The sequence below is a fragment of the Bombus huntii genome, chromosome 3, assembly GCF_024542735.1.
Source record: "Bombus huntii isolate Logan2020A chromosome 3, iyBomHunt1.1, whole genome shotgun sequence".
Classification (NCBI taxonomy): Eukaryota; Metazoa; Arthropoda; class Insecta; order Hymenoptera; family Apidae; genus Bombus; species Bombus huntii.
Window position 1 is genome coordinate 16,393,367 of NC_066240.1, and position 23,000 is coordinate 16,416,366.

General features: G+C 31.4%; 4 protein-coding genes and 1 long non-coding RNA gene across 11 annotated transcripts; 2 read left to right on the forward strand and 3 right to left on the reverse strand.

The window, feature by feature from the left end:
- Positions 1 to 61: 61 nt before the first annotated feature.
- LOC126863980 (zinc finger CCHC-type and RNA-binding motif-containing protein 1-like) lies at positions 62 to 2,990 on the reverse strand. Of its 3 annotated transcripts, none has more exons than XM_050614796.1 (5): positions 2,846 to 2,990; positions 1,247 to 1,411; positions 799 to 910; positions 421 to 729; positions 62 to 355 (listed from the first exon to the last, which is right to left on the reverse strand). In XM_050614796.1, exons 2-5 carry the CDS (start codon positions 1,357 to 1,359, stop codon positions 218 to 220), a joined length of 672 nt encoding a protein of 223 aa, XP_050470753.1. In that variant the 5' UTR covers positions 1,360 to 1,411; positions 2,846 to 2,990; the 3' UTR covers positions 62 to 217. The 3 variants fall into 3 exon arrangements, with proteins under 3 accessions (XP_050470753.1, XP_050470752.1, XP_050470754.1); XM_050614795.1 differs by lacking the exon at positions 2,846 to 2,990 and adding an exon at positions 1,778 to 1,919; XM_050614797.1 differs by lacking the exon at positions 2,846 to 2,990 and having other exon boundaries at positions 1,247 to 1,266; positions 1,338 to 1,761.
- On the reverse strand, positions 2,268 to 5,860 carry LOC126863972 (D-glucuronyl C5-epimerase B). Its single transcript, XM_050614777.1, has 8 exons — positions 5,663 to 5,860; positions 5,158 to 5,373; positions 4,973 to 5,067; positions 4,726 to 4,873; positions 4,469 to 4,597; positions 3,689 to 4,402; positions 3,431 to 3,618; positions 2,268 to 3,354 (listed from the first exon to the last, which is right to left on the reverse strand). The coding sequence occupies exons 4-8, from the start codon at positions 4,864 to 4,866 to the stop codon at positions 2,823 to 2,825; spliced, it is 1,704 nt and encodes a 567-aa protein (XP_050470734.1). The 5' UTR covers positions 4,867 to 4,873; positions 4,973 to 5,067; positions 5,158 to 5,373; positions 5,663 to 5,860; the 3' UTR covers positions 2,268 to 2,822.
- Positions 5,861 to 5,865: 5 nt separating this feature from the next.
- On the forward strand, positions 5,866 to 10,795 carry LOC126863969 (centrosome-associated zinc finger protein CP190). Of its 5 annotated transcripts, none has more exons than XM_050614770.1 (7): positions 5,872 to 6,011; positions 6,131 to 6,320; positions 6,408 to 6,519; positions 7,124 to 7,295; positions 7,417 to 7,556; positions 7,622 to 7,882; positions 8,009 to 10,795. In XM_050614770.1, coding segments are annotated over exons 3-7 (2,574 nt in total). In that variant the 5' UTR covers positions 5,872 to 6,011; positions 6,131 to 6,320; positions 6,408 to 6,517; the 3' UTR covers positions 10,008 to 10,795. The 5 variants fall into 5 exon arrangements, with proteins under 5 accessions (XP_050470729.1, XP_050470727.1, XP_050470728.1 ...); XM_050614771.1 differs by lacking the exon at positions 5,872 to 6,011 and adding an exon at positions 6,762 to 6,826 and having other exon boundaries at positions 6,018 to 6,320; XM_050614773.1 differs by lacking the exon at positions 5,872 to 6,011 and adding an exon at positions 6,762 to 6,826 and having other exon boundaries at positions 6,018 to 6,320; positions 6,408 to 6,494.
- A 2,174-nt stretch (positions 10,796 to 12,969) lies between these two features.
- On the reverse strand, positions 12,970 to 14,696 carry LOC126863983 (uncharacterized). The gene is made up of 2 exons (XR_007689037.1): positions 14,558 to 14,696; positions 12,970 to 14,467 (listed from the first exon to the last, which is right to left on the reverse strand). It is a non-coding gene; the product is annotated as an uncharacterized LOC126863983 (long non-coding RNA).
- On the forward strand, positions 14,655 to 22,846 carry LOC126863982 (PAS domain-containing protein cky-1). The gene is made up of 9 exons (XM_050614800.1): positions 14,655 to 14,847; positions 15,389 to 15,570; positions 19,426 to 19,487; positions 19,579 to 19,668; positions 19,869 to 20,045; positions 20,273 to 20,457; positions 20,555 to 20,661; positions 20,851 to 21,004; positions 21,256 to 22,846. Exons 1-9 carry the CDS (start codon positions 14,837 to 14,839, stop codon positions 22,172 to 22,174), a joined length of 1,887 nt encoding a protein of 628 aa, XP_050470757.1. The 5' UTR covers positions 14,655 to 14,836; the 3' UTR covers positions 22,175 to 22,846.
- Positions 22,847 to 23,000: the final 154 nt, after the last annotated feature.

Below are 23,000 nucleotides of genomic sequence, written 5' to 3' on the forward strand. Positions count from 1 at the left end.
ACTTTTGTTGCTTTTAATTACTGAATATAAAACAAAATAAAATTTCAATTAAAAACTGAAGTTGATGTTATAAATTTATTTCAATTTCTACACAAGTCAATGAGTTGTCAATTTACAAATCTATATACAAACAATATTTTACAAACTTAATATTAAACATTCTTTAAACTTTATTATATCATAATTTTTTATTCTTATATTATTTTATTACATTTACTTATTCACTAAAATCTTCTTCATCGCTAAAATATTGGTTCTTTTTATATCTTTTGCCAGATTTATGAACTGATTTACTTTCCTCCTCATATCCCTTATTCCCTAATCGGTGATTATTTTCTAATTCTTTTTGTCTTTGCTATAATGTACATATAAATAATAAATACAAATATTTATTACATTTGGATCACATTAATACATTACCTCTAACGCAATAGCAGCGCTTAATGTTTCTACTTCTTCATCCCAATTATCCTCTGCTGATTCATTGTCACTATTTTTATTAAAATCGCTTGTTTGGTGAGTATTAGCTTTATGTTTTTTTCTAATTCTAATCTTTTTTAATGGTGGATTTCTTGGTCCTAATGTATTGTTCCTACAATTGTATGATAAGTGTCCTTCTTCACCACATTCATAACATTGAGATTTATCTGGATAATCTCTGCGACGTATAAATTCAGTACTCCTTCCATTATCTACTGCTATGGAACTTTTTATTGTACGACCACCTATCTGTTAAAAAGTAATGTATGAAAAATAAGTTAGGATGAATATTATTACATAAGAAAAATTACAGTTTACCTCTGTGTTATTTAAGTTTTTCGCGCAACTAATAGCATCCTCTGGATTAAGAAACAATACAAATGCAACACCTCGACTTCTTCTTGTAATTCTGTTTTTCATTACTGTCACTCTAAAGATAAAAAAGGTTATACTTCAAATATGTATAAAATTATACTTTAAATTATTTGATGTACATGTAATGTAAAAAACTTCTTTTATTCTCTAAGTATTGAAAATTTTTATATTTTATAAAAATTAAGATATATAAGAAAATTTAATCTGAAAATATGTGAGGATTAAGAATGTAGTAAACAATAATTTTTATACAATTTTTGATGAAAGGATAAAGGTAGAATACCACGATAAATGAAATATATAAAATATTTAAATAATATATTTCTACAAATATATATTTAACAAACTAATAAAGAATTAAAAAGTTAGCTACCTAAATTTCATAACTTACTTTACAATTTTGCCATAACTCTGTAAAAGTTGATGTATATCATTATTTGTTAATGAAAAAGGTAAATTTGAAATATAAACTGTTGATTTACTTGGAACTACTCCACCGCTCATTTTTACATATTAAATTTCGATTATTATTTATGACGCTTATGTTTAATTTAACCTGAAATATAAGAATAGAAAAAATGATAATTATAAAGTTAAAATGTTATAAAATGTTTGTCATGCATTGCATTTCACTTATTTTCTCTTATAGAAATTTTTATATTCAGTGACGCATTCAATAATTATAATTTTATACTAATACTTATCTTCTTGCAAGTAAAACAGCTTTTTTGTTCCATTTAAAAAACTATTTATTATATTAGCAATTAAGTCATAAATGCAATTAACAATAATATAATACGTTTCGTAAATCGAATTTAAAAATCTTTTTCTGTAGTTCAAAACGTATATAATTCGATATGACATATTTCAGTAATATTTCAATTTTATATTAAACAACAATAACTACGTTAAAAATACTCACAAAAATCGTTATAATTACTTATACGCTATGTAATATTAATTCTTGCATACATATTGGAATAACTGTCTTGTAAACTATAAGAACATATACCATAAACTAAGCTATCAGTAGTACCAACATGTAACAGACCATACACATTCACAAGCATACATTCAAATTAAATGAAATAAGTTTCATTCTTTGTTAAATTATATATATTTAGGAGAAAATTAGGTAAAAAACTTATTTATCAACAGGTAAAAAAAATTTATAAATAAAATAATTTCATTTTATTTGTTAAATTGGTGTCACACATGTATAAGTTCTAATAAAATTTCATATAAAAGTAGTATAATATACAAAAAAAAACTTCAAAATGTATTACATTTTTACTCGAAACAACTTCTTATTTAATTTAAATAATTTGCATTAAAGGTATGAAATTTATCTTAATCTATACATTTGTTAAAAATAAAACGTTCAAATTCTCAAAGGAATGTAATACATAACATTGAAATTAAAAAATGTATATTTATAAAATAGTTTAAATGTTGAGTTTAATTCTTTAAGTACAAAATTTACATGTAACGCAATTACATATATCATTCCATTATATCTACAAATTAAGTTTCATAAGTCATGTTCAGGGATGGCTTTTTCTAAATATTAATTTAAAATATCTGAAATACTCTAAATAGGCATTTTATTTGTTATAATTAAATGGAATAAATTACTTCTAAATATAATAATACAATTGTCTTTTTAAATATATGTAGTTTTAACTATCAAATACTAAATTTGATATTTTGCTATGATGGGATAGCCAAGTACATACGCAGCATCCATTAATAACGAACAAATGTCACGAATTTGATTGTTACTGTTTCCATGTAACAACAATTACATAAAAAGATAAGTATAGTTTGGTCCACTTTATTCTGTGACTATTTTTTTTATTTACAAAATGTATGATACAAAATACAGCAGACGGAACGAAATATTAAATATCAATAAATTAAAAATAAAAATGAACGCAAAAATCAATTGATCGCTAAAGGATAGTATGTTAATTGTGTGCGGCTCTCTTACCATTCATGTAACCTATCCATCGTTCTGCTGTAGTAGTAAAAATCGGATCATTGTCAATTGAATTTAAAAGAAGAAGTTGATTAACATGAGTAGAATGATAATCCCACCTAGCTAAATTTGGAGCCGTTTTTAATGTAAAATGACGTAAATCATATGTAGTACCAGAACCTGTATCGTATAGCGTTAACATGTTTTTCAAGGATGTCATACCCTGATTAAAAAGACGAGATGCTTCTACCGCATCCTTACCTGTTGCTATGCTTTTTAGATCATACAAACCAATTAAAGAATAAATAAATCCATTAAGTATAAATGAAGAGGGTGTCGTAGGGTATTCTTCGTACCACACGTATTTGCTTAGAAATATTGCAGCTACGCCGCCTTTGCTAGAGGATACCTTAAAAGGTTGCAAACCTCTAATAGCAGCTTGCAAATATTTTTCTTCGCCCGAATGATAATATGCTCGTGCTAATACAGAAATTGCATGTCCTTGACCCATACTAGAATACCTGTGAAAGCATGCATTTAAATAAATATATCGTGATAACATATACATAAATTAAATAATTTATTAAAATAAAATACCATCCAGGTTCAAGAGTAGCCATTCCTGGGGCTACTTTTCTTCTGACAGGATTTGCCCATCCACCAGAACTAATGTTCTGGTTACTAACAAACCATCTAGCTGCATCATAGAATTGTTCCATGTGTTCACTTGTAGATAATGTTATATTATCAATCATCCCAGATCCATACAACGTCATTTTCACAATCTGTAAAATAGATCATTCTTAACATTTATTTTTTTATTATCTTATAGCAGTTGTTAAGTATATACATTACCTTTAATTTCGAGCGAGACATTTTCTTTTTATTTTTATCATTTAAGTATAAACCTTTTTGCAAATCTATTACTAGGTCTCTAGTGAATCTTCTCCATTGATGATTAATTTGACCAATTCCATAGTAAACGTGATTGTTATATATATGCAATACTATGTTACTAGTAACATAATGAAGGTAATACGTTTCTTTTCTTTCTCTAGATTGCAATGTGATCATAATGCTTCCATTATCTTTAATATTAAAATCCCATTTCAATACAAAATCAAGTACATGATCTAATTGTAAGGTAATACCAGATGTACTAGTTTCTGGTGTTGCAAATCTCATTACATGACTGTTAACATGTTTATCAAATATTCTAGATGCAATAGATCCTTGAGGTGTAATCCATTCTCTTTTAACTTTATCAGAGTCTTCTATCACTTTCCTGTGAGGTTCTGGTTCTGTCAAATTTTTGCTATAATGTGATAATCCAAATTGAGCAATTTGAGTAGGATAATAATATCCTTGACTCTCCCATTGAGTAGATATTGGTACTCCGTCATTTCCACTAATACATTTAACACGTTCTCGAACTTCAACATTATAATTTTCAAATGTCATAAACACTCCTCTGGGATCATATTTTCCTTTAGGATTAACGATTTTGGAATAACTGTGTAACCATTCAAATCTTTCTAAGCCATCATACGTGGCTAATTTTCCATAAATCTGACGTATTTTAAACATATTAGTATTTTCTTGTGATTAATCATTTACTTTACTTTTACTACTTACCTCAAAATATTTATGAATAAATGAAAATGGTATGTAAACTTCATCTCCTTCTTTACGACATCCAATAGAATAATCACCATTTATATGACAATCTATCTCCTGATATCCAGTTTCTAAGTTTACTCGATCCTTTATACATATAAAAAAAATAATAGTAAATAATAAATATTATTATTGTATAAAATTTCTATACCAAATAATTTTATAGAAATAGTAATGTATGTTAAATTTATATATTTGACTCAAATTATGCTTACTTTATGCTGAAATTTTGATTTCCAATCAGTGTTTTTAAAAAACGATGGGCTATCACAATTATTCCATGATGTCAATAGTGAACTTAATACTGCAACTATTAGTACAAGTAATAATGTTTTAAAGTTCAACCTCATCATCATATAAAACCTGTTTTTGAATGAAAATGATTTTTTATAAATAATATCAATACATAGGAAGATTAATTTTATAAAGTATAAATAATATTGCTATGCAATGCTTACTTACAAGATGTTATTAAAATTCTTGCCTTCCTATCTGTTAAAAACAGCTTCGATTAAAGGTAAATATTTTTTCCCCCATTTTTTTTAAATTGTACAATTCTGAAAGGAGATAAAATCATTTCTTCAAAAACAACAAGAAACAAATGGTAACAGCCGATGACAACTTTTAAAATGCATATATGTGTTCACCTTTTTATGGATATTCCCTTTACATTTTCCATCAAGGACTTTATACGTTTAATCACCGATGGTTATCGATGTTAGCTATTGTTTCATACATTCCATTCATAATATCGTCTGCAGTAACCAAAATGTTATATCTGTTCTCGTTAATCACATTGTCTATTTTATAAAGAAAGTTGCATGCATTCTTGATTATAGTGTCAGTAGCATTGCATAAATTCCCTAGAATTCGTTTGCGAAATATTAACTATGGGTAAAGTTTCAGTGGTTTTAAGAAATCTCGATTATATTGAAGAAATTTGAAGAACAGATTGTATATTTGCATGTGTATCAATTTTTAACATTTTGCATGAATTTTGTATATTATAATATACATTGTGAAGAAATATTTTTAAATACTCTAAATTTTAATGTGATATAAATAATAAAAATCTTTCGTTTACAAATTCAATTGATTATTGATAATATTTAAAACTATTAACAGCCATTCTTCGCCATAAGTTCGTATTACCCATTCTCGTAGTTCATTCGTTATCTTCCACCTAAATTTATAAAATTAATTATATTTTTTCCATGTAAATTCTCTTTGCTTTCATCGTATGAAATCATACACAATAACACAAAAATATCTTTTTTCTGCATTATGCAGATTACACAAAATATGAGCAATCATAGTTTATAGTAGCGATTCATAATTCTATGGTTGAAGGTTTCTTTATATCCTGTTACTGTGTGATCAGTTGATACGTATAACTCCATCTGTGAGTCGTGATATACAATGGAATGTTCAATATTACTTGTGTACTAAGGAAATTTATAAGAGATGGAGCTGAGAGGAATATTGAAATATTGTTAAATAGGTATGTGCAATACATCCACGGGGTATTTTGAATTTGTATATATTCGAAATAACCATTAATATGCTCGACTTTGATCGTGAAAGGAAGATGTGCATCATTATTAAACTTCCATTTTTCAGCGTTCCGCAAAGTATGCGCTGATACTTTCGTCAGAAGCCTCTTTTACTTCTTTTCGTTTGCATAGCATTCTTCTTTTTGCAATATTTTAGTCTAATTGAATTTCGAAGCGATCGCAGCAATGTATATATGGTGATATACATGCTAAAGAATTTTTACGTTAGCATACTTCGCTTGCTACTAGTCGCTACTGTAAGTCACACAACCATATTCCGATGTCAATGGACCCCGCTGATGCACTATTATTATAATGTTAGATATGAAACTTTTGATTTTTAGAAGCCAGTCAGGTTAAGTTACTACTAAGTAATTAGTTGGGGAATAATTTCCCTTTGTAACATGGATTATATGGCATTTGAGTCACAAGTACGAAGAGATTATTCTCAAGAATGTTAAGTAATATTTGTAGCCTTTGAAATAGCATGTGTGGTGTAAATAATTTCTTTTCATATGATACTATATAATCTTGTAATTAATAGTTAACTTCTAACATTTGTGAGTAATGTAATCGAAAAGATTTGAAATTTCTCTTCATATATTTTTTTTGTTAGAAAATAAACTCATAGTGTAGTATCTTATAATTTAATTTTAAAGATTAAGATCATGATATCTTTTATTCTTCTTTTATTACAGGATTTGGTCCATGTGGGTTGTCAGCATAAGTAGATATAATAAATAATTAAACTTTATAATATCAGGTAAAGAAATGTAATATAGTTTATCAGATTAATATAAAATATTAATCTAATAATTTAATTTTCTTATAAACAGCATATTGTAGTAAAAGAAATTATTTATTTTGTACTACAGTGTATATGTATTTTCTAATACTTAATTTTTATTACTAATTTTATTAATTTATCTTGAAGATAATATTGAACAGCTATATTTTAATTAATTTTTCCATAAAAAATATTAGTGGAAGATTTATTAAGTAGTGATGAATCTTTCAAAAAGAATCCTTCAAAAGCTTTTTTTTATCTAATAACATACAGGTGTACAATGGAAACAGCGAATCAGGAAAAACAACTTCCTTCACGGGGATTGAAGCAAGTGAAGGTAGATAACTGGGGGACTTTCTTTCTTCAAAGACTTCAACAGCTTTATTTTGAAGAAGAATTGCTTGATCTTACAATCAAGTTTCCCACCAGTGATATCACTGTTCAGGTATTAATCTTGTACATTCCTTATTTATATTTAAAAATTGTTATTAAATATTTAAAATTAAATATTTCTTCACTATTTATTGTTATATTTAGTTCAAAGAACTTCTTCATTAATATTTCAGGCTCATCGTTTAGTCATAACAACATGCACAGATTATTTTATGCAACTTGAACGTGAACAAAAAGAAAAAGATGAAAATTTTGATGGAGTAATTATCATGCCACCAGATATGCCATATGAATGTGTGAAGTCAATTATAAGGTAAATTTTAACACAGTTTGTATAGCAAATAAAGTTATCACACTTTTAATATAATACTTTTATAGTTTTATGTACACTGGACAATTAGAGTATTGGACTTCTGAGCAACATGCTTTGTATCGTACAGCACAGAAAATGAACATGACTGTTCTAACTAAATTACTTGATGCACAATTTAATACTGCTTCTCTGCAAAATGAACAAACAGTGAAATGCAATACCCGACCCATAATAGCAGTTTCAAAGCCTTCAACATCTAGCACAAAAGCAACAACTACTTCCACTTCATCTTCAGGGTTGTCAAATCAGCCATTACCAGGTAGAAAGTAAGTATGTTTGCACATAGATTAGAGATTCAAATACTCATTCTAGTTACAAATAATTTAGTTACGTATATAAATCTTACTCTTCAATTTTACATGTACAAAAAAATTTTCTTTTTATTATGTTAGACTCCCTATATGGAAAAGGAAATTAGATACACCACAAAGTATGCCATCGCTTAATTATGAAATGCGAACATTCCACGGGATGCCGTCGACAAATAGGCCTACAGAGGTAACTCCTGGACCTTCCCGATTTGATCTCCCCGAAGCGGAAGAGTTTGCGCTCGGGGTGTTCTCGTCATTCGATGACATTACGTACAATACAAAGCCTATCGTTCAAGCGCCAGACAAATATAAAAGAGATAATTCGCCTAGTGGTAAATGTTCCCCAGACAGAGATAGTAAAAATGATACAACCGAAGATGAGGAAGATGACTGTCATACAAACGAGAAGAGTCTGAAGGAAATGAATTCCGACGATGATTGGTCCGTGACTAGATGTTTCCAAAGGGGTCAAGATATGCAGCCATCGCCATCTAAGAGAGTGCGATTTGATCTCGAAGAAAAAGAAAATATGGAAAAGGGGAAACGAACGAACTCAGAAGACTCGATCAATAATCACGCAAAGATCATTCGAGAAGTATTGAAGAAATACCCTCATTTAGTGAAAAATAACAAGAACATACGTTTGAAAATCATGCAAAAAGAAGCAAAGTCTTCAGATAGTAATTCAGCATGCAAGACAAAAGTCTCTTACGTAGTTTTGAAGTCTGATCACTTGATGTCAAGCAATAACACCGATGAAACCGAGGCAAAGAGTAACGGAAGCGTAGATGGTGGCGAGACTGGACCTTGGAAATGTAACAAGTGTGATTTAGAAGAGGAGTATACAAACTACTATATGTACAGAAGACACATGCAAGATGTACACGATGAAAAATTTGATATGCGAGTTTGCGAACACTGTGGTTATAAAGCAATCAAACGAAACATCCTGATGTATCATCTTTATACAAAACACAATGTGCCTCCTCCGAAAAGCATGAGTTTTCCAAAATGTCAAGCATGTTCTTACGTGGCACTATCGGAAGCGTTTTTGGTGAGGCATCAAATCAACCATAATCATCGACCAACGTCGCGTCAACATTCGTCATCCATCGAAGAGATTCAGTGCATGCAATGTTCACAAACGTTTAAAGACGTTACCGAATTGACGACCCATGAAATTAATACGGGCCATGGAAACTTGCCGGATGGCAAAAAGAAGGGACATCGTTGCACTCATTGTGGTAAAGTTTTTGTACAAGCTACGAATTTGCAAGTTCATATCGATTGCGTACACAAGGATCTGCGGGATTCGGATGCAGCTTCAGTCTCTATGCCAACAATTTCTTTAGAACCTTCTTCAGAAGCGGAAGCCTTGAGTCACGTGGCTAGTGGTATAGCGGCATCCTTAGGTGTTGGAGATAGCGTTTCCTCGGAACCTCAGGATGGAGCTTCGAACGTATCGGGATATATTGTACCGGAGATGCAATTAAATAATATTTCTCACGAAATGACTTACAATGCGCACGAACTGGACGGGCAACATATGATAATGTTGATTGACAATGACAACTACCAACAGCAGGAAAATGATCAACAGCAGCAGCCACAACAGCTAAACATTACCGATAACGAACAAATTGTAATGCAAGGTACGGAGGATGGGATGATCGTTTACATTCATGGAAACGAAGATGTAGAACGACAAACATACGATAATTACCACTCGGAAGAACTTACCGAAGAAACTGAGGAGATAGTGGAGGAAGTGGTTGAAGAAGTTGAGGAAAAGGTGATGGAGGAGGAAATGCAAGTTGAACAGTCGGAAATATTGGAGGAATGCAGTTCTGATCAGGTAGAAGAAGTTATACAATACGTGGAAGAACAGACAGAAATAGTGGAATATGATGAACAATGCAGCGAACAGAGTAACAGTGTAGGCGAATCGCAGGAATCGGTTATGATCATTGAAGAGGAGCATCTTGAGGGAGAACAAGAGGTGGAAAAAAATGATAAGCAAACTAAAGCGAATAGCTTTACAGAATGGGATGATGATAGTAGAGAATTAGCTGATTCATAAATAATAATATTATTATTATATTAACTTTGTCACACCTTATGTTTGATCAATATCCGTGACTAACAAAACGGCATGTTTGAATTGCATTTCATTTTGCTTTTTTCTTCATTCTCTACATAGTAAATGATTGAAGATTACTATACAGGACATTTTCTACTTTTCTGGCAAGATTGTAGATTATGCTCCACAATCCTGCCGGAAAAGTAGGAAACACCTTGTATATACAGATACAAAAGAAGCAATGTAAATGAATTATTTCATTTTTAGAAGATATGTAGAGTCATAAGCTTCAATTAATTCGTGCAAATTGATTTTAACTTCAACATTTATCCTAAAACAAATGTTTGTATATACAGCTTAAAGCTGATATATATATATATATATATATATATCGTTAGAGATTTAATTTGATCACATCTGCAAAGGAACGGAAGAAGAAAAGTGGAAAAATTGTTTATGAACTTTTCTTAATTGCAATTTTCAATTCCTTTGAACATATAGTTGCACAAACGTGTGGCAGTGGGTGAATATGTAATGCAGAAAATGAAGGAACATGAATGTCGAATTTCTGATTAATTCCTGACTGCACATGTTCAATGCAAATATTTAAAAATAAAGAGATTAAAAGTAATACGTTTCTTTCAGAAATTCTTTCTTAGACTTTATAATGTTGAATTTGATGATTATTCATGATAATTGGTATATATCTTTCGTATTTATCGTTGCGTTCGGATAAACATGATACATCAAAATAAAAGATCGTAGTCAATTAAGCGTTAATGACAAAATGTTATTTTACATTTCTTTCATTATTTCAAGTCCATTAATAAAATTTTTTTGCCGGAATTGATATAATAAAAGAAATAAAATTCAATCACTTTTTCCTTACCAAATTATACATTTTATTATTTCTTTCATTACATGATTTGGAGAATTTTAAGACATATAGTTTCAAATATTTAAAATTTTATACAAACATTTGAATAAAGCAGATCGAATATAATTCATTAACTTATTTATATAAAAAAATATGCTTTGTATTGTCATATATTCTCTATTTTCCGGAAGGAATAATATGATTTTATCGAAGAGATATCAATAATTTAAAAAATTCTTGAAATCAAATCCCATTATACATCATTTGCAATTAAATACATGATGCCTGTTTCATATTAAAAAATAGAAAATAAAACATTCAAAAAATTGAATACAGAAGATAATATATTTTTAATAAAGTCGAACAGAATATCTTGTATATGTACAGCGTGAGTCACTTAACGCGTTTTATTTAGTCAATTCTCTTTCTCATAAGTAACCAGCACTTGTTTAGTTTTCGAGCATAATATTTTGAATTAGAGTAATATCATCGTAAATTCAGTAAAAGTTTCGAAGATGGTATTTAGAGTTAATACAATCTAAGCTATATATAGAAGAATATTTGAGTTAGTAAGGTTCAACGAATAATACATGTAAATGCAGATCACGATAAAGTAGATAAAATATGCTAGAAACATTTGTATTTTTAACACACGCGTTCAATTTTGCCGTAAATCAAACACATAAATTTAGTTTAGTTATTTTGCTCCGTCTAGTATATTTAACTTCAAATGTTTCTTTTTTGACTTATACATGTCTATGCATATGTATAAAATTGTTTCTATCGATCAAATGGATACAAGATTAAAATTGAAATTTTTGTACTTATAAGTAAATGGGAAATCATTTGATATGAAGAAAATTCAAATAGAGTAATGTGTCAAAGAATCATTTTATTTTTAACTTGGAAATGTGATGAATTCAATATATACGATAAATTTCTCTGTTTTAAAGAAAAATACTAATCACGGCGCGCGCGTATTAAGTGCCTCGTTTTATATATACATGCATTATGGAAAATACTGATTTACGTCAATATGTAATTTCTGAGTTCTCATTTACTACAACCTACGCACGATTAACAAATTATAACGTCGAAGAATTTTATCTGAAATATACATTAGTCAAATACTAACATAACTTCATCACTTGTTACTGGTCCAGTAACAATCTTTCGTTTCAGTATTTTCAGAGTTATAGAAATTGAAGAAAAAATTAAGATTAAAATTTTTCAAGATTCGTAGGAACTCTTGGATCAAAAGATATTTTATTTGTATATCTAATTTAGTATCATTTGCTAGATTGGAAAGGATTTATCTTGTCCATATCGTGCAATTTTGGTTAAGTGTACTTTGTATTAATTTTCATATTATTAATTGTATCATTTTTTTGTATTAATTTTTATATTATTAATGTATAATTGAAATGTATATTAATTTTTAGCAAATGTCTATTTTTTCCGCAAAATACGATATCTGCTTATCGTTAGTAAAGAAATAGTATGTTATAGATAAAGTTCGAAAACCGTTCTATATATTGTATCGACGATATTAATAATTTGAACAGCAATTAATTATATTAGGATATATCAAAGAGTTCGATCTTGTCGAACGTTCAATAGTAACGAAAATTTTATATGTAAAATCGACCAAAGTTTGATTTAAATTGTTTTGGGTTTGGATCTCTGATTATTGCAAATAAGGACAGAAAGACTGGAGGAACAAGAAAACTAGATTTAGAATGCATGCAAAATAGAAGGAAATTAACTGCGATAGTTCGGTTATGGCCATTATCAAATTATTAGTAACTACTTTATACAATATTTTTAAAAATAGTTGGCAGTGTTACATAAAAATCGTTACATTAGACTCGGTACGATACGATATCATTAAGTTACGCATACACACACCTACTTAAGCTTATCTTCTTGCATTGTATAAGATTCCTTTACCACTTTCTTCATAATTTAGTTATGCGACGTATGGAAACGTACAGGGTGCTTCCTTAGATTTTTTTAATTACTTAGACAATTAATTAGAAACGAGAAATTTCTGAGATAAAAATAATATGATTCTTAGTGCGATCATTTTTTAGTGCACATCGATTTTTTAATTTATTGAAAACCGACATAATAATTTTGTCAATCCTAGAGATGCATAATATTTTGTTTTCTTGATGTATCAATTTTACATGTCTGCAAAATTGTTTAATATTTTCGTCTTAAAATATTTTTAAAAATCTCGAAAAGCGACACATCATATCGTCTGTAATTTGGAAAATGGATAAACAAATGTTGGTAAAATCGATTAAAAAATTTCACAATTCGATATTTCGTTCTGAGTATAATTTTAAGCTAAACGAACGAACGTTGGCTGTCGAATCGATTAATATAAAAAGACCGATATCTGTAGTACTTTTACGTGTGCTGCTCAAAATAATTAAGAGATAATCTCCTAAATTATACAATTAAATAAATACATAAGCTTAATTAGTCCAATTATTTCGAGCAGCGTAATTTCTTACAAGAAATATGCTTATGAAGTAAGATAAATAAATGAAATTCGATGTACTGATTCAATTTATGTGCAGTAACGTGATTTACAGTAAAAGGAAAAAGAACAATGTCAAGAAATATCTCTATACGAATAAAATCGAGAAAATAGGTGATAATAAAATTATCCGATATTGAAGTGAAGATAATTTTAATGCAAATTAAGTATTAATATTGTAAGAAGGGGAGAAAATTCGTTCGATCAATAGTTTATCACAATGTAATCGTTAATGATTGACACAAAGCTGCCTCTGATGCCAATAATCTCGTAAAACGATATTTTAAATAGGAAATATGTATAAGATATTTGACGAAAAATGTGTAATAAAGTAACGAATATATAAATGAAAAAAGGAAATATCAAATAATTTCATTCTTCTCTTCATTTGATGATTAACAAGAGTAACATTAAAAAATATCACGTAAGAATATATCATAGGAAATAACGTAAAAAATAACAAGTCCTTCGTTCTTTCTACAAATTCGATAATACTTTGACTGCCTTTGTACGTTACATTGTTTCAACTCAAAGAACAAATTATTCAAAAGAATTTCCGAATATCTGCAAATTACGTAAAGAAAGTATAAATATTCTATAAATTCAGTAACATTTAACGCTACTGTATTTCACACTGTTTTAATTTAAAGATAATAAATTATTCGAAATAATTAAAAATTGTTAGCAAAGAACCAGAGAAAAGGTTAAAAAGAAAAAAAAAATTTTGAAATCGGAAATCTACAGGTTGTTTTACGAACATTTACCTTGTCTGAAAGATTGGCTCCGTTCGGAAAAATCCCAACCTTACCCGAGTACTGTGATGGTGTACCCCTGGCGCACGCTCTCAACCAGTACCGAAAAGTTCTCGAGGCGGGACTTTGCGCAAATGATTCGGACAAAACCGCATGTACAGGAAACGTAACCAGTAGCCGGTGGTAGTGGCGAGGATGGCGATGATGGCGGTGGTAGAGGGACACGATTGCCCGATCGTGACCGTAGTAGCAACATGGGGTAAAGGTGCGAGCGAGCGAAAAACTGGAGAAAGGGAATAAACGAGTGAGATAAATTGACGAGTGGGAGCGACCAAGAAATATAAACAGCGAAACAGGGAAGAAAATATCATACCATTTGCGTGTTGGAAGAGGATGGCCTGAGCTCGAGGTAGATGGAAAGGGAGGTAAAGGTGGGTGGCGGTGGTGGTGGCGGCAAAGGAGAAAAAGGGGGGCTGCGGAGGTGAGAAGGTAGGAGAACCAGCCTCTGCCAGTATCCACGTGTTCAGTGTAGTAGCGCGTTATGACCCGGATGTTAGATCGTAGCTGCAGTTTTGCGAGAACCTGCCGACCCGGATGTCTCGTTCGTCGTCTACAAGTGATCCGCTACTAATGTCCTCCTGGTTACCGAAATATGTTCAATCGGTAAGTAATGCTCGGTCACGTGATCGACGTGGCGAACGATACATTTAACGCATTCGCTTATCTCTCGACCATTGACCGTCGATTCTGATTCCTACCCCTTTAGCGCCTTCGACAGTGGCATTCGTCACACTGTAGATTGTATTCGATCAGTTCGCAGAAATTTAAATTTCGATGTACCTTTTTTTTTCGATCGAAACGATGGGGGATTAACTGTTATCCTTCTCTTATACAGTATTGTATTATATTTTATTTTATAATGGTTTAATTTTCCGTCAGTGATATAAAAACAGTCGCTCGAGCATATCTTTACATATCTTTAATAATTAATGTAAGTTTGTAGAGATTAATGTTAGTTTCCATTTGCATGAATGTAAACAATTCTTACATATATATATGTATGCATTGTGTGCGTATGTTCTGTTATCTGCAAGGAATCGGTTAGAAGTAGTAGAAATGTCCGTTGAACGCGCGTCAATTTCGTAAGTAGATTCAACCGTCCGGCAAAGTATAGCGTATCGGTAACATCTGAGTGTGCTTGAAGGATAGATGCGAGCAAATCAACGAAAGGTGCCAGCAAACTTCGAAGGGACCTGATAAATGCCGAAATCGCCAACTTACGTGATTTACTGCCATTACCGCCCTCGACTCGTCAGAGGCTTTCCCAGTTACAGCTTATGGCCTTGGTCTGCGTATTTCTTCGAAAAGCCAATTACTTTCAACAAGGTAAGCATCAAAGGATAAATTTAATTGAGTTGTTTAACTAAAGAGTCCGAAAAATTTGGAAACCGGAAGATTTTTAGGTATATACGTTAACGATATCCTTATCGTGATCGCGCGTTATGTTTGTTCTCATCGAGTCGATCATCTTGGTATTCGGTTAATGCGTAAAAGACCATGGTTATTACGCGAGTGACTATGTTTTTGTGGTATTCGAGTGATTTTTTTTTAAACGGTACTCGGCAACCGCCATGTTTGATTCCGGAAAACTCTATACCGCGAAAACAAATATTACTCGCTTACTTTAACATAATTTCGATATTTTGATTTTGTTACTATTATTTATATAAAATTCGATAGAAAAGGAGTCGTTTGATATAGATACAGTTACATTTTGCATAAATATTTCTGGATAGATACGAGTAAGCTATGTAATTACCATGCTTTAAAAAAATCTACGACCATCGGCACGAGAAAGTTGCGAAGTACAATTAGAAGTAGAAAGAAATGCTTTTCATAGACTGACTGGTTTGTTTAGTTTAATAATTTGTTGAATACACGCGATGCGAGTCGGAGAAGAGGCACATGGTTCGTTTCTGATTATCGCATACGTATGTTGTTTCATCGATTTTCAGCGGTTCTTGTATCCGAAAGCCTAAAATTAAATATTTAACTGGCCCACAGTCGCTTCCCTGATTCTATAACTTAGTAATTTATAAAGAAACGACTAATACTGTATTCTCGATCCTAAGTAATTACACTTTTACTTTATAATAATACATCGTAGAAAACTTTGTCGAAGAATTATCTATATCTATAACTTACGAAGTTAAAATCTAAATGTAAAATCAAAAGTGAGGATTTTATGGATCTTCGCTATGTATAACATTCTTAAATGCTTTATAAATCGTTATAAATCATCATCAGTTTACGAAGCATAGATTTCAGTGTACAATCTGCGTAAGAAAATACTGTATTGTTTTTCATAATTAAATGAATAAAGCGAAATTTGTAGAATATGACAAAGAAACACTAGATGTTGTAATAATTTTCATTGTGCATAGACAACGGTTGTTATTCATGAATATATAATATATTAATTGTTAATTTTCCTAATACTACAAAGAATTTCGTTGTGCATAAAATAACTGACTTTATAATAGATATGAAAAACTGTTGAGATGCAAAGATAAAAAATTGCGAATGCTTTTGCGCATACTTGCTGCACGGTGAACGCTATGCCTTTGTTTCATGGCGAGACGCTTGTCGTTTTAATTTTTACATTCTCCGTCTTCCAGTAGACTTGTACGTCACCGCAAAAACCAATATCAAAATATCAGTAACTGTATTAGTTATTTCAAGGTGGTAAGTGGTAGATAATCGTAGTGACCAAAATAGCATTATCGATTATTGCAGTTGTTTTTAAGAATATAAATATTATAGGAACAGCGATACTGATTATTTTCAACTTTTAATGCTCGAATAATAAATGTACGAATATGTTGATCTAATACCACGAAACAAACAAGTTAATGCAGTGGTATGTTATACATTAATGTCCATAACAAAATGATCTTTAAAATGAATTATTAACGACTCAGGCCACTAAATTATAACTACATTGTTCATAAAGTTACATCGTTCGACATGACATATAAGTAATTTCACGAGTCAAGTTCTGTATTATCTAAATAATTGTTCACCCTTTGCGTCTCCATAATTTCACAGCTATACCACTTTTTCATTACTTTTGAGACAATTCCTTGATAATGTACAGTGTTAAAAATAGAAGAAGTAAAAAACTATCGATATGTTATCAAGTTACAAAAGTGGATTAACATAGAAAGTTTTCGAGGTTCTCTGTTTGTTTGTCTAGACTTCGACTTTTCAAACTCGGATCGTACAAACTCTTGCACATTACCGAATCTTGCTTTTCGTCTATTATACTTTAAAAAATTCTGTTCTATTTGCAACTCTTGTTTCACTCATAATATCGTAAACATGTATGGTCCAACGATCTCTTGAACCGAAACAACAAAATTACATTATCGACAATTCAAACACATTTCAAACGGAAATTTAAAGATGCAAAAATATACAGAAGGCACATAATACGGAGAAGTATAGAAAATGTCCAACCTAAATATTCGTTCCAGACTGCGAATATTTATAGAAAAGTACATATCTCCATAGATACAATGAAGGAAGTAGAACATAAACGAGCTTTTTAATATTAATTCTTTGAGTATCACATAATTTTACATATTATATACATTCTGAACATTTTTGTACTTTCAAATTTTCCATAAACACGTAAAGATCCGCAGTCTAGCTACGATATCCACAGGGCGAAGCAAATCTCCGCTTAAATATCGTTTCAATGTATTCAGAAATACTTCAACGAACATTCTTGGTGAATAATGATAAGTATTTATAATTTCTAACAGGGAAGTTACTGGTATTTTAATAATCCTAATGTCGATCGAACGTTTCGTAGGAATAAGGATCGATCGTTTGACAAGAATATTAAACGGTCGTTCGAGCATCAAAAACTTCGGGCATCTCCGTTGTGCAAGCGTAGAGAGTAATATATAGGTAAAAGGTAGGGAGGTAGGTAAGGCAAGAAGGTAAGATCGGCGTACATTCAAACTCAGCGGAGTCTAAGCGCGAGTTCCGGGTGATCCGCTGACCTGTCGGCCTTTGCAACAACACTCTCACGCTCCTGTAACCCATACTCCCTCTGTATCGTCTCTCCACTCTCCGTCGTTCTTTCTTTCTCTCCTACATACTCATTGTTTCACAGTATTCGATACTATAGTCCCGTGTAGCGCCGTTTGTAAACGTACCCGTACTGCATTAGCATACGCTTCTTTCCCTCTCCTCTTTCTCGCTCCTTTTTTCTTTCCCTAGGTCTCTTTCCCCGGGACAATCATGGAAAATGCGCAGACCCAACGAATTTTCTGTCGTTACTCTTTGGTTTCCTTGCATTTCAATCGCTTATGCCCCTTTTTCATGGCGGACGAAGGAAGATTTCGATAGAGGGGAGGGGATTTGATTATATTTCCATCAAACTCGATGTGCTTTGAGAAATATCGCTTTGGTTATATCTTGGTTGAGCGATCCCGAGGAAAAGTAGCACATATGTATTCAATTTGAAGAAATTACGGATAGAGTTAAACTCTGAAAGCTTTCGGTACCGAAATCTTTTGGACAAAGGAATTTTGAAACAACGCGCTATTCTAATTACTTTAATCGAACTATTTATATCGACGACGTTATCGAAGCTTTATCACTTAATTTATATTTATTATTTTTCTCGTTATCCTATGTTTACATACGAGATGTTATCCATAAAGCTATTTTATAGTTATTGAGATAAACAGGATCTTATCTGGAAAAGTTTTAAGCTGGAATGTTTATGAATAATAAAAGCAACGGTAACGATAAGATCCTAGCAATACAGACGTTGCTTTCATACACCATTTTTGAACATCGTAATAACTTTATGTTATCATACGCGAAGCTTAAGTTTTATAACGTATTGTATAACAGTCATAAACGTTTCTAATCCATCAATTTTGATGATGTTACGCGAGTAACTTCAATTTTAATTCACGAACATGCATTTATGTACCATTAACATTTGTAGATTTATTACAGAGTGATCCATAACTGATATTAATTATAAAAATGTCAATAACGAAATGAAAACTGTTTTTATCTTAATCCTTGATCGATCTATTTTCCTAAATCTAACATTTCGTACGAAAATTAAAAAAATATATTGGATGAGACCATCCTCAGATCTTTAATTAATTACCGAACGTTGAATAATACATTGATTGTATTTTTTTGTTTCAGCCTTGAAAAACTGTCCGTCCGACTCTTCGAATATCCCGACCCCTAACATTGGATTTTCAAAAGTAATATTGTTTATCATGATATCGCATTGTATTTTTGACCGTTAGTTGCTGCGGTACAAATGTTGGCCATACAATGCATGCAATTTTTCAGGCCATGTCCGGATTTATAATGATGATGACCCAGCAAGGGAAACTGTTGTATATATCGGAAAATGCGGCAGAATATCTTGGACACTCTATGGTAAAGTAATTGCAAAGACACAACAATTATGGTAATCGAACATATTAAGAATTCACTAAGACAAACATAAAATAATTGCTTCTAAATGTTTCGTTGTTCATGACAAAACGAAAGATGTGATACTACATATAATATACGTACATAATTTGTCAGAGAAATTAAATTTAATTCAATGTTCTACATTGCACAATGTATTTTAGGAGGATTTGCTTATCCACGGGGATAGTGTTTACGACGTAATAGACAAGCAAGATCACATGGTTGTACAAAATCAATTATCTAGAAATAGTCCAATTCCAAGCGATAGAAGATTGTTTCTTTGTCGGATCAACGTATCCAGGAATTCTCGAAGGCAACTTCGTTTCGGTGATCAAAAAGTAAGTTTTGTATTTAGTCGAAATAATAATATTTTTTTTTTTTAAATTCAATAAACTTCTCTTTGTCCCTTCCTTAACGTCGAATAAGAAATTCTTGTTTTAATTTTATTTCACGTTATGCTTGCAATTATATATTCTGAATGTTTATTTTTTGTTTCCTAATGTTATCTTTTTGGCAGTGTATAGTATATTATTTGTGCGTTTAGTTTTATCGTTATTTTTTATAGGTGGTTTTAGTTGAAGGCCATTTTTTACCTTTCGTTCCTGTTTGTAATCGAAATGAGTTTGTTTTCCTTGCTTCCTGTACACCCGTTGTTTTGCCAGAAACTAGAGAAAGTATCGTGCAGGGCGCGACAAATATTTTCACCACCATTCACTCTATGGATATGAAATACCTTCATATCGATAAAACGTAACATTTTTATTTCTTTGTTTGAAAAATATAAAAGATTCCAATGATCTTGGAAAGTAGAATACATTTTTGTTGAATGATTTTGTTGAATTTTCAGTGCTGAAAGCCATTTGGAATACACCCGTAACGAATTAGTAAATATGTCATGGTATAATTTATTACACTGGGATTCGATACGAACAGCATATTGCAAACATCAGACTGGTACGTTCATAGAAATTTAAAATAGTTCAACTTTCCAGTTTATCTTTAATCGAAAACAAATGTAAATACATTTTACTATGTTTTTCTTCAATTTCAAAAATATGAAATAGAGACTCATTTAAAAATGAAACGATACGTCTTAATATTTAAAACATTTGAAAGTTTCGATATCATCCACGGTTGTTTCAGTTATTCAATCTGATCAAGAACGGTCAGCAACTGCATTGTTGAGACTGCAAAGCCGTTCCGGACGGTGGTTCTGGGTGCACTGCGTTTTACAAGTCAAAGATACTTCCGAAGAATGTCAACATCCTATCATTGTGTGCACGAATCAAGTTCTGAGGTGCGTTTCCATATATCTAATTTTCATTTCCGAATATTTCTCGCTTTCTTCTTTTCATATTGGAGAGTAATGAATTTCGTATCCGCTAAATAGAATGTTCAAGATCGTGTACAAAATATATCCATCCTTTTCTTATAAATTAAATAGATAATACGAGGGTAATTATTAATAATTATTTTAGTAATTATTAGTTAAATAAAGGTGGTAACGGTTATAACAAAAAGCGTGTTCGGTGTAATGCACTATTACAGTGACAGGGAGGCGGAAGTCATGCGTTCAAGTTCCTGGCTGTACCAGTATTCATCCCAAACTAAATTTACTTACACCATCTGCTCCGGGAGTCAGAACCGCGGTGTGCCATATGCTACCGGGAGCCAAAGTAATCAGCAACAAGATTACAGTCGTTCCTTATCCCACGCACATAACAACGACACGCAACATTCTCCTGATATACGAAATTCAGAGCAAGATCCGCACAATTCGTCGAAGACACAGTTAAAGGATTACGCAACTAGAAATCCACGAGAGGATGCAGAACCGGTTGATATGTCGATCAGTAGTAGCGAGCATGAGAATAGGAACGTACACATGAATATTCAACATGGTCACTATGCGCTTGGTCAATTCACCGATAGGTACAAAGCGCATCATAAAAATTCATTAAATTTGAGCGGTTATCGCGCAAAATTTATGCAATGTCACAGCCAATACAGTATGGACACGTTGTCGCCCAAGTACTATATCACGGACTTAGATAAGGAGTACTGTTGTAACGAGAGGAATAGCAGCCATAAACGACTTCCGGGTAAAGCGTTATCCACGACGACAGGATCGACAGCAGATCCATCGGAGTTACCCATGGAACATTGGAATTCGAGTCCAGTTTGGTCGGACACTTTGCAAAGGGTACCGGATGTCGTTCACCAGGAACTTAGCCCATACGTAGCGACGCCAACTACGCCGGTCGACACTCCAGACTCCGAGCTACATCCGGAAACTCCAATTTTTAATTTCGATTGGGCGGCCGAACAGCATGTGCCCAATTTAAAGATCACGTTTCGTAGCTCGAATCAGGGGCCCAGGAAAGTCCAGGATGTTCAACCCATCACGTTGCAGTTACCACGGAAAAAGGGCCAGTCCATGAATGATTCTAAAGACTTTCCTAAATAAGACTGTGCACTTGTTTAATTGGTGCTTTACAGTTAGATAGGCAAATATTTGTTTTTTCTTTAAGTAGGTATAACTTTGTAAGTTTGAGAGTTCGAGTCTGTGAGTAGGATGAAAGTTGGTATAGATCAGTTAAAGGTTACATTAGAAGAATTTGTAAAAAATTGAAAGAAGGAAAGATCAATTTTGAATTGGTGACAGTCGATCCATTAAATTAGTTCCTAATATAATAATATTGAGAGATTTAAGATTGACTGGTATCATACAAGATTGGAATTGATTTTTTAATCAGATTATTTTTCAATTAGAGTAAAAATGATGCATATAGTAATTTCGTAATTTTTATTAAAAAGAAACTTGTTTTCTCGTTGGATTGAAAGCTATCATCAGTATTAATTAAAATCTGCTTGCTGGTAACAGAGATTTATGGGTAAGATGCCATAAAGTATTAGGGTAATTAATAAAAGGTAGACGTGGAAATTTTGTCATATACGTAGAAATATCGATCGCAAGAGTACCTAATTTTTTTAGTGGTAAAAAAAGTACTTTAACTAGCGTTTAAAGGTTTTATAGAAGAAATTTTAGGAAAAATGTTGAAATACAGCTTTTTAGAATCAGTTTTAGCCGAAGTTCAAGAAGAAGGAATGTCCATTAATAAAGAATATTTTCAATGTTCATTGAAGTTATTAAACTGCAACCAATGTCCTTTCTCAGATTTCCTCCTTTCTTTTTCCTAACCTTCAAAAATAAATTAATATCTACGTAGCAGATTTTTGATTTAAATGTTATTAAACATTTACATACAATAAAGAGAAGACAAAATATGTTT